The sequence below is a fragment of the Bactrocera oleae genome, chromosome 2 (genome assembly GCF_042242935.1).
Source record: "Bactrocera oleae isolate idBacOlea1 chromosome 2, idBacOlea1, whole genome shotgun sequence".
In the NCBI taxonomy this organism is placed as follows: Eukaryota; Metazoa; Arthropoda; class Insecta; order Diptera; family Tephritidae; genus Bactrocera; species Bactrocera oleae.
In genome coordinates this window covers 91,067,980-91,081,744 of record NC_091536.1, presented here as the reverse complement: position 1 = coordinate 91,081,744, position 13,765 = coordinate 91,067,980, and the positions used below count along the sequence as shown (strand labels likewise).

General features: G+C 34.3%; 1 protein-coding gene across 1 annotated transcript in view; it reads left to right on the top strand.

Moving 5' to 3' along the window:
- Positions 1–9,061, top strand: part of Ptx1 (pituitary homeobox homolog Ptx1) — a 73,174-nt gene extending 64,113 nt beyond the window's left edge. Inside the window, exon 5 of the mRNA XM_036356872.2 lies at positions 6,925–9,061. Coding sequence (XP_036212765.1) covers positions 6,925–7,506 — 582 coding nt within the window. The 3' untranslated portion in view covers positions 7,507–9,061. The remainder of the gene's footprint in view (positions 1–6,924) is intronic.
- The last annotated feature ends 4,704 nt before the right edge of the window (positions 9,062–13,765 follow it).

Below are 13,765 nucleotides of genomic sequence, written 5' to 3'. Positions count from 1 at the left end.
TCAATTAAGCATTTATTTGCGTTTAGCGAATATAATTGGAGGTAAAAAAGCTACTAATAGGGGAGTAAAGCGGAGATTCCCATAAGATAGGTTGTGTGAATTTCACACGAAAGCTTACAAAATCTATATTTGCCAATAAATTAAAGTTGTCGATTCGAATTTAGCTCTTAAAAACTAAGTACATCAATAACGTAGTACTAGCGCTTTTCTAAACTATTTGATCAAATCTTTCCAAAATTTAAACATTTATTTAAGAAAAACATGCACAACAGTATTATTCAGGGTACTGCCCAGCTGAAGCTATAATGTTTTCCTATCTTTCTGGCAATTTTTGGGTTCCATTACAAAAGAACTACGACGGTTTGGCGGCCAAGAATGAATCGAGTTAATTTTTAATACCCTGTTCTGATGTGAATCGTATTCCAGTTGGTTGCGATCTGCATCGACCAGAATAAATGGTCTAGGCTATAAGGCAAATGAAGCAAAAATTCCCAGCCGCTGTTTTCCAAATAGTTTTTAACCGGTCTTACAACATAAGGTCGAGCGTTGTCATGATGGAAAATGATTGATTCGTATCTATTCGCAAAGTCCGGGCGTCTTTCGGCAATCAATTTAATGAGTTGTTGTCGGTAACCTAACCCATGAATGGTTTCACCCGGTTTTAGAAGCTCGTCTTTCAAAGTCTCTTGGCTTCATTTCATATGACACCCAATTAACTTGGTTTTGACTGTATTCGGCTGCTTTTAAACGCATTGTAATGGCTGCTTATGTGATTTCAAAAGATTCTACGAGCTCTTTTTGTTTTTGGCACCAATCTTGATCCAGTAATGCTTGCTTATCTCTAAACGTTTTTGACCACTCAGGACGTTTTTCGCTTTCTTCGCCAAAATCGCCACTTTGAAATTGTGCAAACCACGCTTAGCACGTTCGCTATACTCAAGTACGTTCGCAATAAACTTTCACACAAATACGATGAGCTTCGGCTGAGGTTTTCTTTATATTAAAGCAATGAAAAAGAACTTTGCACAAAAACTTCTCCAAGTTTTACAAAGTTGACATATTTGAGTGAAAAAAATTATTTGTCGTTCATGCTTCAAATGAATAGCATATACTGGAAAAGACACACAATGATAGTATCTAATGGAATAATAATCAAGTTACGCCATCTTTTGATAAACCGCACGAACATACTCGTAATTGTAGTGTAGACTTAGTAGTTTTTGTGTTTGTGATGGCTATCAGGGATTTTTGATAAATTTATTACTAAATAATATTTTAATTTGGAAACAAATGCTGATATTTCTTTCAATATATATGTATTTTTGTTTTATTTTTAATTTCATATTGAAGATATCTCTAAGAAATGTCCAAGATAAAACTATTTATTTTTATCAAGATTGTTTTCAAACATATAGCATTATAACATTATAATTATAATTTTGTATTATTAAGATCTAAGTTTATTGAAAATCTGAAAAAATTTATATTAATCGATGTGTAATTAAAAATGGATTTTATGTGTAGATGCCCGTAAAAATATTTAAAAACAAAAATTTCCAAAATTAAATAATTTTATTAGCACAAACCAATAATTTAGATCTAAGCTTCTCATGTTAATATAAAATATTGGAGAAACATCAGCACTTTAAAACGAATTAAATAGTTATTATTACGAAATTAAATAGTTACTATATATTAAATTAATAAGAAAAAACTAAGATATTTGTTTAATTTTTTTGTCGAGTCTGCCACCTCAGTATCTTCTAGAGCTGAAACTTTTCCACACAAAAACAGGAAAGGCAATGTAAAATTAAAACAACGTGGAATCATAAAAAACCGACTCGTGCAAAATTTTTATATTTTTATAAACTTTGCACTGACAGCAATTTATGTATTCCGTCTGCCACCATATTTATTGCATAAAATACTACCCCCAATTCATTTAAAATGCACACAAGCAGCCAACCAGCCAAGCAACACGCACACCCACAACAACACACAACAACCGTTAGCACAAGCAACGAACTCGTCTAATAGCGAACCCCAACGAAAGCACACCCAAACCCGGCGCACAAGCCGCCCGCACAGCCCCCGAACCCAACGAACGACAATGGCTTACCGCTATGAAGTACGCATGTGCAGTAATTATAAATACAAATACCAGTAAATGCTGTTGCTTTTTTAACAGAGAGAATTATATATAAATAAAGTGGAGTATAGAAGAAAATAATGCGAAGAGGAGAAGTGAGTGAGCGAGGGGAGTTGGAAAATCGTAATTGGAAACAATGCATACTTGTGGGTGGTCGGAAGTTGCTTCGGTTGTGTGTGTGTGTGTGTGTGTGTGAAAGCAGCGAATAAGTGAATCGAACAACCCTAAAAGCTTCTAACAATACAGTGGTTGTTGTTGTAGCGAAGTATGACAATACAGCGTAAGGAGCTGACTGCTGTAGGGGGAGGGGGGCTGCAAGTCATGGCACGGTAAAATAAATCAAAATTCTATTTCGAAATGCAGGGAAACAAACCAAACCAAACAACAACAAAGCAGTCATAGAAAATGGATGCAACACAAACAAAAGCAAAGCTGTCACAATTGCACACAAACAACAAAACCAAAAGACAACAGTAAATGGCAAATAAAGGAGGCAAACAAACAAATGTAAAAGAATAAGGCGCGCACAAATGAAAATGCAAAAACAAAATGGCAACTGTGTAATTTATTACTTAAATTGCGAGGCAGCAGTGTGGAGGGGTGTATGGGGGCGCTGGCTGTCAACTTGTGCCAAATAAATAAAATATTGCTGAGCGGCAAGGCGGCACGTTGCCGCTGGAGAAGCAGCTAGCTACATTGAAAGTATAAAAAATTATGGAGGCTGGTGGGTGGCAAAGGCACGTGTTGTTGTTGCGGCAGCAAGAATAAGCATAAGCCAACACTGCAGCAGTGCTTTGCTATTTATTATGACGATGTTGCTTTGGTTGTACTTGCTTTGGTTTCTTTTTTTTTTTACTCTTCGTAGCTGCAGTGAATTTTGATTAGCTCGGCGAAGTGCTTTATTTCCGCATTTGGAATTTTTTTTTTCTTCGCATATTTATTTGTAAAATTGTAAAATTGCTTATCTCTGCGGTTATATAAATGCGAAAGTGTGCTTTATGTATATGTGTGTGTGGTGGTGCCATCAGAAGGGGCGTTTCATTTCGATTGCGATTTATATTTGTATCTTCTTCTTACTTATACTCATTGCAATTTCACAATTGTATTTGCACACGCACACGCACGCATATATATATATATATCGGCTATGTCTGTTTATGTGCGCTTTGTAAGTACTTTAACTTTATACTATGTACGTGCTCGACGCCATTTTATGTTATTATTCTTAGCATTTTTTTGGTTCTTTAAGTTGAAGTGCTCAGCCATATGCTTCAGGCGTTTCGATGTGCTTGCGCTTGTTTATCTTTCATTGAAATTTAAAGTACTTTAAATTTATGTGTGCGTACATATATGCATACATACCTACACATATAGATATGTATGTATATACATTATTAGAAGTGCAAGTGCTAATTTCGAGTACATTCTTCAGTATTTATGATATGGTATGTGTATATGGCGTGTTTGCGCACACTTGTTTCTACCCACCCGCTAAACAAATATGTCGAGCTTCGAAACAAAAATAAGTAAATTTCACAAGTTCTAACAGGTTCTGCGTACAGGCTATATATACATATATATTTTTTTTCCTATTTGTCTCGTTGCTTAGTATGACTTTTGGGAAATTATAAGGTCTGAAAAACATTTTTCCAATTCGCATCGTCATATAGATATTGTTAACGGTAGCAACGTCAATCATTTAAAAATAGTATTCATGAAAATGTGTCGGCGAAGTAAGCTCTTTGAAAAAATAAAAAAAATTATACATTTGTATATAAAAAAGTTTTGGTTTTTTTACAGCGTCTAGCAATAGGTATGACGAAATGGAAACAGGACAGCTCAGGGCGGCCATATTTTGTACGGATTTATGTCAAATTTTTTCAGTGTATTTAATAAGATTTGCAATTTCATCATGTCACGTTTTGCTTTGGTACAACGCTTGGAAACTGTCCTAGATTTGTACGCAAATTTCCGTTCGCTGAAAAATCATCTCCTCAAATGAGGCCCATTTCTGGCTTAATGGCTTTGTCACTGTTTGGTGCGGTATGGCAACATCATCGGGCCCACTTCCTTTCGAAATGCCATTACCATTAATAGCGAGCGTTATAACACTATGTTGACCGAATTATTTCCCCCGTAATTTGAGGAAATCTCTACTTCCAACAAGACCTCAAGTTACACATGTAAACATGGACACATTGCGCGCAGAGTTTGGCGACAAATTTTCTCATCGAGAAATGGCTCAGTTAAATGGCTGTGAATATTATGTGATTTTATGTCGCTAAATGTATGTTGAGTCCAAGGTTTACGCCAATCACTCAGCAACGCTCGAGAAGCTCGATAGCCGAAATACTGCACCGGGTCATTAAAAACGGGTGGAGAAATGCAAACGGAGCCGTGGTGGCCATTTAGCCGACATTTTGTTCAAATAATAAATGACATAAAATTATCTGCATAACAAAACAAACAAAAAAAAACACAAAACCCATTTTAACCAAATTTTTGTGTTTTATTTATCATAATTTTAACATCACGTAGCTGTTGTTGACAGACCCTGTACTTTTTGTGCCGTTCCTGTTTATATCATGTCTCTTCATTAAAACAATAATTAAAACAATATCTACAGTTAGGTGGATTTTTCAATTCCTCTGCATGGAAAAAATACTGAATTTTAATTTCCTGAAAATTCTCTTAATAACGTTCGCTTCACGTTTTAATGAACAGTATATAAACATGCGAGGTGTGTTCTAAAAATATTCGAACTTTTTGAATGCATATCATATATGATCATTTATTCAAAATAGCTTCTTTTGGACTCAATACAACGTTTGGAACGATTAATCAACGCATGCATGGATTTTTTAAAGTAATTTTTAGGAATGTTCTTCAGCACGTCGGTTACGGCTGCTTGAGTGGCTGGGATATCAGCATAAAATGCCAATAACCAACATGAAGGTTTAAGTTTTGGAAATAGAAAGTAGTCACATGGAGATCATCCCCGAATACGAGGGGTGGTTGATAAGATAAATCCGTTTTATTCTTATCGTTCAAAGTTCGTTCACTTTTTTGGTCTTCATTTATTTTTTCCTTTATTCAAGTCTTCAGTTCTCCAAAAAGTATTGGCACCAATATTTGATGCTTAAGCCAACTTTCTCGTAGTAAAATTTGCATCAATACCAATAATTTCACAGACTTTTTCCCCCCATATCAGCCATATTGCTAGCTTCCGGACGACCTGGCCTTTGGTCGTCATTTAAATTCTCACCACCATTTTTAAATTGTGAAATCCATGTATAAACTTGAGTACGACAATCATCAGCATAAACTTCTTTCATCAATTCGTATGACTCAGACATTATTTTTTTAAGTTTAACAAAAAATTGTAGTCTTTCGCTTTTACTGAAATGGCTGTAATTTTAACACCTGTCATCTGATTAAAGGAAGTTAGGTGTGAATATATCTTTTTCAATGAAAACTCTGCATGTTGTATGATTTATATATATTTATTAGTATTATAATTATTTTTAACATACACTTGTATATATATACGTATATTTCTCTGACAGAAACAATAGTAAAAATCTCTCTCGTAAAGTTGATAAGATATTTCAATCGGAAAGAGCAGAGATCGTTAATAGAAATATCTATGAAAAAACCTAACCTTGTTTTAAAGTGTGTGGAACAAAAAACTTGATCGATATAAATAGAAGCGTTGAGATGATTAGTTTTTCAGGATATAGACTCTGTACATAAAGAGATATATAGAGATACAAATACTGAGCAAAGGGAATTTTAATATAGATTTATCGGTCAATATTATCCAAAACATTTGTTGTCGGGTTTAAAACTAATCTTTTGTGCAAGTTAAAGATTTTCTAAAACTCAAAATTTTTTTTGGCTTAAATAACGTTTTATGGTTATAAAAGAATTATTTCATTAATATAATAGTTAAAAGACTGTTTTCCTTATTTAATTCTTTGTAGTATATAAGTAAGCGGATAAGACAGTTTCAGCACATATTTAAAATTTTAAATGAGTTTTTCTTGAAACTACGTTTTTCAAATCGAGAGATGATGTTATTCAGAGACTATTGTCTGCATCCACTTATGTTAATTCTAGTATCGCTGTAACATTATCTAGTAAACTACGTACGACTTTTTTTTTATTATTTCCTATATAAACCCTGTTGAAAAACGTGATTACGAAGACTTTTTTTAATCAAAATTCCTTTCTCCCATAATAAATTGTCAAAGTATGGACTTTCTTAGCGCTTTGCACTTACCTCACCTCTTAATAACTTACGTAAGCTTTTGTTGTTCATATACATATATGTGTAGTTTTCATGCACAAAATTTCAGCTCTATGAGTTTATTTTTAAACGTATTTTTTAGAAACAGCAATGATCTGATTACTATCAAAAAGAATGTATGGACAATATCTTCTGGTAGAAATTTTTGTTAAATATGTATAAATATTAACTTAAAATTTTAAAACAATTGATATAGCACCGTTCAATGCATAAAAACCGGCATTTTTTAGGTAGTCGCACTAGGTGGTGCCGTAAATATCAAAAAAACCACTTAAAACTTCATAAATAAATAATCATAAATTGTTATTAATATATTATTATTTTATTGTATTGAAATTTTTTCGGCAATAGGCTTCAAGACACTTTTCTTATTCAGTTAGTTTTACATTTTTATAATAACTTCTCACATGCTTCTTCTTTCCAAGTAAAAATCTAATAATATACTTTCTATCCTATGTATTTCCAGGTGTGGTTCAAGAACCGACGCGCCAAGTGGCGTAAGCGCGAGCGTAATGCCATGAATGCGGCTGTTGCTGCTGCCGACTTCAAGTCCGGCTTTGGTTCACAATTTATGCAACCGTTCGCCGATGATTCGCTCTACTCGTCATATCCATACAATAACTGGACTAAAGTGCCATCACCGTTGGGCACAAAACCCTTCCCGTGGCCAGTTAATCCACTCGGCTCCATGGTGACCACCAATCATCACCAAAACTCGGTGAACTGTTTCAATACCGGCGCTAGCGGTGTGGCGGTCAGCATGAATAACTCCATGTTGCCGGGCACAATGGGCTCTACGTTGACCAACACTAACGTTGGCGCCGCACCATGTCCCTACACCACGCCCGCCAATCCGTACATGTATCGTGCCGCCGCCGAACCCTGTATGCCATCGAGCATGTCATCGAGCATTGCCACACTACGCCTAAAGGCCAAACAACACACCACCGGTTTTGCCAGTCCCTACTCGGCACCGTCGCCAGTGTCGCGTTCCAATTCGGCGGGTCTGTCCGCCTGTCAATACACCGGTGTGACTGATGTTGTCTGAGAAAACGCCCTTGGGGCGCTACTCAATCAACATCAACATCATTTGCATCACTTCTCCACCAGCAGTGGTGGTGGCGTATCCGCACATTCACCCAATCTCAACAATAATTTACATCATTTACACAATAATAATAATAACAACAACTTGTTGAATAACAACAACCTGCTGCTAGATCATAATGGCGAGCTGAGTGTGGGTGGTCTGGTGGGTAACGGTCTGCACAGTAACAAATCACCGCTAGGACATCAACACAGTGATATGGGTGATGGCAGCGGTGGACGAGGCGGTAATGGTGGTGGCACAAATAACGGACTGTTGGGGCCGAATGTCAATAGTGATGGCGGCGACGAAGTGGAGGACGTCATTGACTAAAGATGCTGAGAGTGGTTTAAATGGGTAGAGTTACTATAATTGAAAAAATAAATTAATTAATAACGGAAACTTAAGAAGTCATAACACTGCGGCTCTCAAACTGTGTGCGTGAAATGTAAAGAGAAGTGTATATTAATTATTTAAAAAAAAAAAACATAAATAAAAAAAAAGCAAACTATTTGTTACAATACTTGTAAAATATTGATTAATTAAAATGCATACAGATGTTTAGTCTTAAGTAATTGAATTGTAGTTAAAATGGTGAACATTTGTATTGAGATAAAAAATAAAAAAAGTTAAACATAATATATCCAAGGAACAATAACTATTTTTAAATTCAAAACCATGCGTTAAATAATGTATTTAAATATGTTAAGTCAAAACGCATATTAATTAAATTTTTTTAAGTTCAGTTTGGATAAAAATAAATATGAAAATAATTAAGCCTTTAAGTTCAGTTCGGTAAAAAAAAATATTTAAAAAAAAATTAAGCGGATTTTTTATGACACAATTTTATTAAAAAAAATTATTGAAATGCAACTTGTAAATAGCAAAAAAAATTATAATTTTATTTGACTTAATTTTCAAAGCGTATGTCATAAAAATATGCCGAATAAGAGTAAATATCAAACGCAACTTAAATTAAAATTTTAAAATATTAAAAAGTTAAAGAAACTAAAAAACTTAAAAAAGTTTCAAATATTTTTTTTTTATTCAGAAATACCAAATATATGTTAATAATTTGTACCAATATGTTCCATTGATAATTTTATTTTCTATATAATCTGAAAATCAAGTACTTTTTTCTATACTTTTTTCAAAACAACCAGTTTTTTTCTTCAAACAAACAACTACACGAAAAATAGTACATAGCAAATCGTGTAATATTACTATAATCAATCAAATTAGCAAACATACATATAAAATAAATTATTGTAAATTTAAAATTAATATTAAATAAAAGAATAGATGCAAAACAATATCACCAACAGTTTTTAAGAAGTTGTCTAGTCGTGTAACTGAAACAAAAAAAATATTATAAATATATATAAAATTAATGATAAACACAACCAGCTGAACACATCATTAAATTAAAATTAAAAAAAAATATTAAATATTAAAATCTATAATAAGAAATAAATTCTGAAAGTGAACAATAAAAAAATGGATTGAATATTTTAAATGGTTTTATATTTGTGAGGAAATGTTGTGAAAATTAAGAACAAAACCCAGATCTAGGCTGTCGTAAAAATGTATTAGAATTTAATATTTTAACTGGTTTCAACTTCTAATTCTAGTACGAGGCTGTCATAAAAACTCTATTCGACTAATACCAATATACGTAAGTTTTACTACTCAACCTGACATTTTTGGAAATTAAAGAAACCAAAATATTTGCTTTGAAGTCATTGGAGCCAAATATTTTGACAACCAAATATTTAATATGATATATTGTAGAAATACGTATAGATGGAGCAGATTACGAACACTATATAATAAAAGACACTACAGCAGCCAAATCAGTAGATATCAATACTTTCTAGTTTAAGGGATTATTTACAATACATATATACACATGCAAGTCAGAAAAAAACTTGTTTTTTGTGCATCTTTCCTCGAAGTGGTATTTTAATTAACAAATAAATAAAAGTAATGCAAATTTACAGAAATTAACGTACTTCAAAAATCGGTGTTGGTTTTTTTTGAAAAATTTGTGATTCTCGTGATCGCCTAGCCGATCTCCAAGAGAACCCTCGAATAAAGGTGTTTGGCGGTGTGGAAGATTTTACCGCTTAAAAGTATGTCAAAGTCAAAATCCCAAAAAACTTGTTACTACTATTTTATTTTTAACCAAATGGGGGTGTTCGAAAAAAAAAGTAGTTTAATTTTTTTTATGTTAAAACATAGCTTTAGTGGTTTATCTCGATTTGTGGCAGAACTATTAATCCTATGGAAAAAAGTTGAAAGGCAAAGTTGTAGGTAATAAAAGGATCTATAACTCCTGTGTTGCCACGTTTTGCACATAACCTCAAGATTTATTTGAGAAATTTAAATAACTAAGTTTTTGTTTTTTTTATCTTGCGGAAAAATATTATTTTTATTCATTTTGGGTACTAAACTAACATTTTTATATTTAAAACGCACTGTAATTATTTTCTTTAAATTATTTTCGTATATTTTCATCTTATATTGTCTTACTTTTAACCTAATTTTCAAACGAAAATTCTCACGTGACTAAGCACTGAATTAGTATACAAAACTGTAATTTAGTACAAGAGATGACAGTAGGCAGGAACACCGAGGGACCAAAACTTTTTTGAAAGTTTGCGTGGCCCCGCCCTCTAAATGGTTAAATGTACATATCTTAACTCGTAACTCAACCAAACTTGCTGAGTAGAAGTATTTTTTAGTACTTTTTCATGTACTCTTAAAATCGGTAAAATCAAATAATAACCACGCCCATATAAGGGTTAGGTTGAAAACTATTAAAAGTGTAATTACTCACTGAATAAAGACGCCAAAAGCATTAACTTCACAACCAAGATGGTATAAAAGTGCTTTATAGGAGCAGCTGTTAATATAGGACAATGGGCGTGACAGGATCTTAAGAACTGCTTGACCGAACTCAATAAAATGTGGTGTATCCTATCTTACACTGTGAAAATGTGTGAAATCGGATGACATTCTAGTGCTCTCAAGATATTTCATCTTACGCGCGAAAATTGTCGAAATCGGACTATAAAATTTCAAGGACTCAGATTCCAAATATGTGCAGTTTGACTGATTTTTTACCAGACATATCGGTCAATCTGTGAAGTCTAGTATTGAAATTTGTCCTTGTGCCAAAAACTTTTTTAATGAAATCTGCTTTTTATTATGAACAACTCGGTACTTGTACAAACACACATATTTAAGCAATCTTACTATCTTATCTCGCCGGGTATTTAAGAATTTTATGGCATTTGTTTTTGGATAATTTAATGCAATCGGCTCGCACTTGCTCTGGACATTAAAGTGTCTCGGAATAGTTCGCAGGTCATATTTTACGTATTAGTTTTTGAACATAGGAGATTTATTATCAATATAAATAAATATTATTTTTAGAAATATGAGAAATAATTAACGTTTTATATATGGAAATTATTGACACAATAAAAAATCCACTAAGTTAAAGATTTGAAAAGAAAACACTCTGCTCAATTTTTAGTTATTGATTTTGATAGTAAACTTTCGCTAAGAATTTAGGATTCAGGAGAGCTTGTGCATATAAAATTCACTTCTTCTTACCACCTTCGGTGATATTCCACTTCGCTTACCCCACTAAATCACCGAAGTATAATAAATGACTCACACAGAAATGCTAAATTAAAATCAAATCGTAATTTATTTTACCGCAGAACAAAGTAACATTTAGCACAAACGGAGGGGGAAGAGAGTGCGACGGGCAGCAGGCAAGTAGACACCGGACCGCAGGAAGACTCAATTTAATTTTGATTAAAATGTGTGCGAGCACATACATACATACATATATGTGTATATAATATAACAGGCGCATTATTAGATAGTGGAAAATGCAAATTTCCTCAACTCAGGCGACCTTAACGACAATGAAAGGAAAACTGAGTTAACGGTAAAGCGACTGACTGACTGACCGTAGCACATTTTATTACCTTGCCGAAGTTGCTGGCGCTGAGGGCTGCATTAATAGCTACCGACATTCAAAGCGTTCTCAAAACTGGTGCAAAATCCATCCATCAATTTATTCATTACAAAGAAATTATGTCGAATTTATATGCACCCCAAGTGCCGCAGCGAAAGTAAGCAGTTCAAGGGATGGATGCAGGCGAGCAAACGAGCTGCGTACTCGGTCACAGGTTTGACGGCTCATTTCACTTTGCATTGGCTGAGCCCTGACAGTCTACCGCTAGTGTGTGTGTGTGTGTGTTTAGAAAATCACCGCACAATAAAAATAAAAATAAAAGTACAAACGCGGTCGAACAACAAATCTCGCTGAAGCAACAACAGAGTGGCAGTAGCATAGGCGGAAGGAAGAAGCAGGCGCCACAACGCCAAAGAGTGAATGTCTCGAGCCCTTATTCTTCTGGGGTGGATTGCTTAGTTAACTGTTTGCGGTATATTAGCCAGGCACAGCTAATAGCCGCAAGATATTTGCCGAAAAGGATGCGCTCGAGCATACCCGCTGAGCGTGGTGTCGTTTAAGGCGCGTTCGCCGAAGAATGAGCGATGAGCGTGCACCCACGCGGCCCAACAATAAATCGGTGAAATTAAATTTGCCTTTTGGTGTATTTGTGTTGTTGTTGTTGGTGCTTAATTTTCGTCAACTATGCGCCTTCCGCCACCCGCCGCTAATTCACCGAGGAAATCATTTGACAGCAAGCACGCAAGCATTTCCTTCCTTCGTTTGCTCTGTGCTTTCGTGGATTTCTCTCGCAGCGACAAGTGTTCCTTAACTTTTGTGTACTTAAATTATTATATGTTTCATTCACTATTTGCACAGTGTTATTGTTTTTTGGTTTTGAAGAAGAAGATTGATATTATTGCAGTTCACTCTTTATATTTATTATTTCATCCTCAGCGCACGAATGTAAATATATATATACATAGGTATATAAATGGGTGTTAATTTAAGCACCCTCCTCTATGTTGTGCCCCACTGTGGTGTCAAAGGGTTAATAAGTTGTCGTCCCGCTGTTTTAGAACTTCATTTGTTGTTAATACTGCAATTTCACTACTCCAGCAGCGAAATTACATTTTTTACGACTTTGTTGGGAGATTTTGGATATATGCGGCTTTTCTTGCAAGCCAAATACATTCGAATTGAAAGGCCAATGTTAATAATGCATGTGTATATGTTGCCCACGAGCACAATATACTACAATTAAATAGTAATATAAATGTTATTGGTATATGGCAGGTTAAGGCTATGACTTAAGTTAAGCATTAACAAATTTTCCAAACACTAGAGGTCACTTAATAGAAATTATGGGTGGCCGCTGCTTTCGAAAAGATCTCAACAAACTATGAATATATGGAATATACAACTGGATTGTCGTAGGCTTTTTAAAAACCCTAAGACTTTCTGAAGAAAACGCTCACTTTAATTATTTTCTTTTGTTTTCATCGTAGCGTGGCTTTTTGGACTATTAAAAAATTTAACTATTTCTAATTGCTATTAAATATCACTGAAAGTAGTATTTCCAGCTCAGAAATCTTCACTTCATATTTACAACGAACTTATTTTCTGCTCACTCGAGCTTTAGTCAATAAGCTCTTTTTTGATCCACTTTTAGTGAAGATCTGCAGAGTAGACCTTCACAGTGACGATAACCTCTACACTCGACTTAAACTTTTGCCCATGTGAGTGTTTGGAACAACAAGTTTAATTCGACGCATCGCACTCGTTACCCATTACGCTCTTTGATTTCACTGGTCGATTTCCCTTCCAAAAACAAGAATCAAATCTACTATGCAATGAAACTTCGATTCCCGTCTGAGTTTGTTTTCAGAAGGTCGGCAAAAATCAAGTTTGAAAGCAAAAAAAAGTCGTACAGTTCTAAACCTGGAAAATATGATGGATGGGGCAGCTGTTCCTAGACTATGCACGACCATGTTGAAACTTGTTTAACCAATTTAAGACGGCCGCCATCCTAGAAAAAGATTCACCGTATACAGCATAAAACTTTTACGTTAAACTACACGACTTACTTTCAAAAAATAAAATGGAATCACCGACCGATGTCTTTACCATTTTTCCTAAATCCGCGTAAACGTTCATTTTCACATCCGGTCAAAACAAATCTACGATTTCGATTCGACTAAAATTTTGACAATCAACGTCTACAATAATTTTCCATCACTAGGGTAA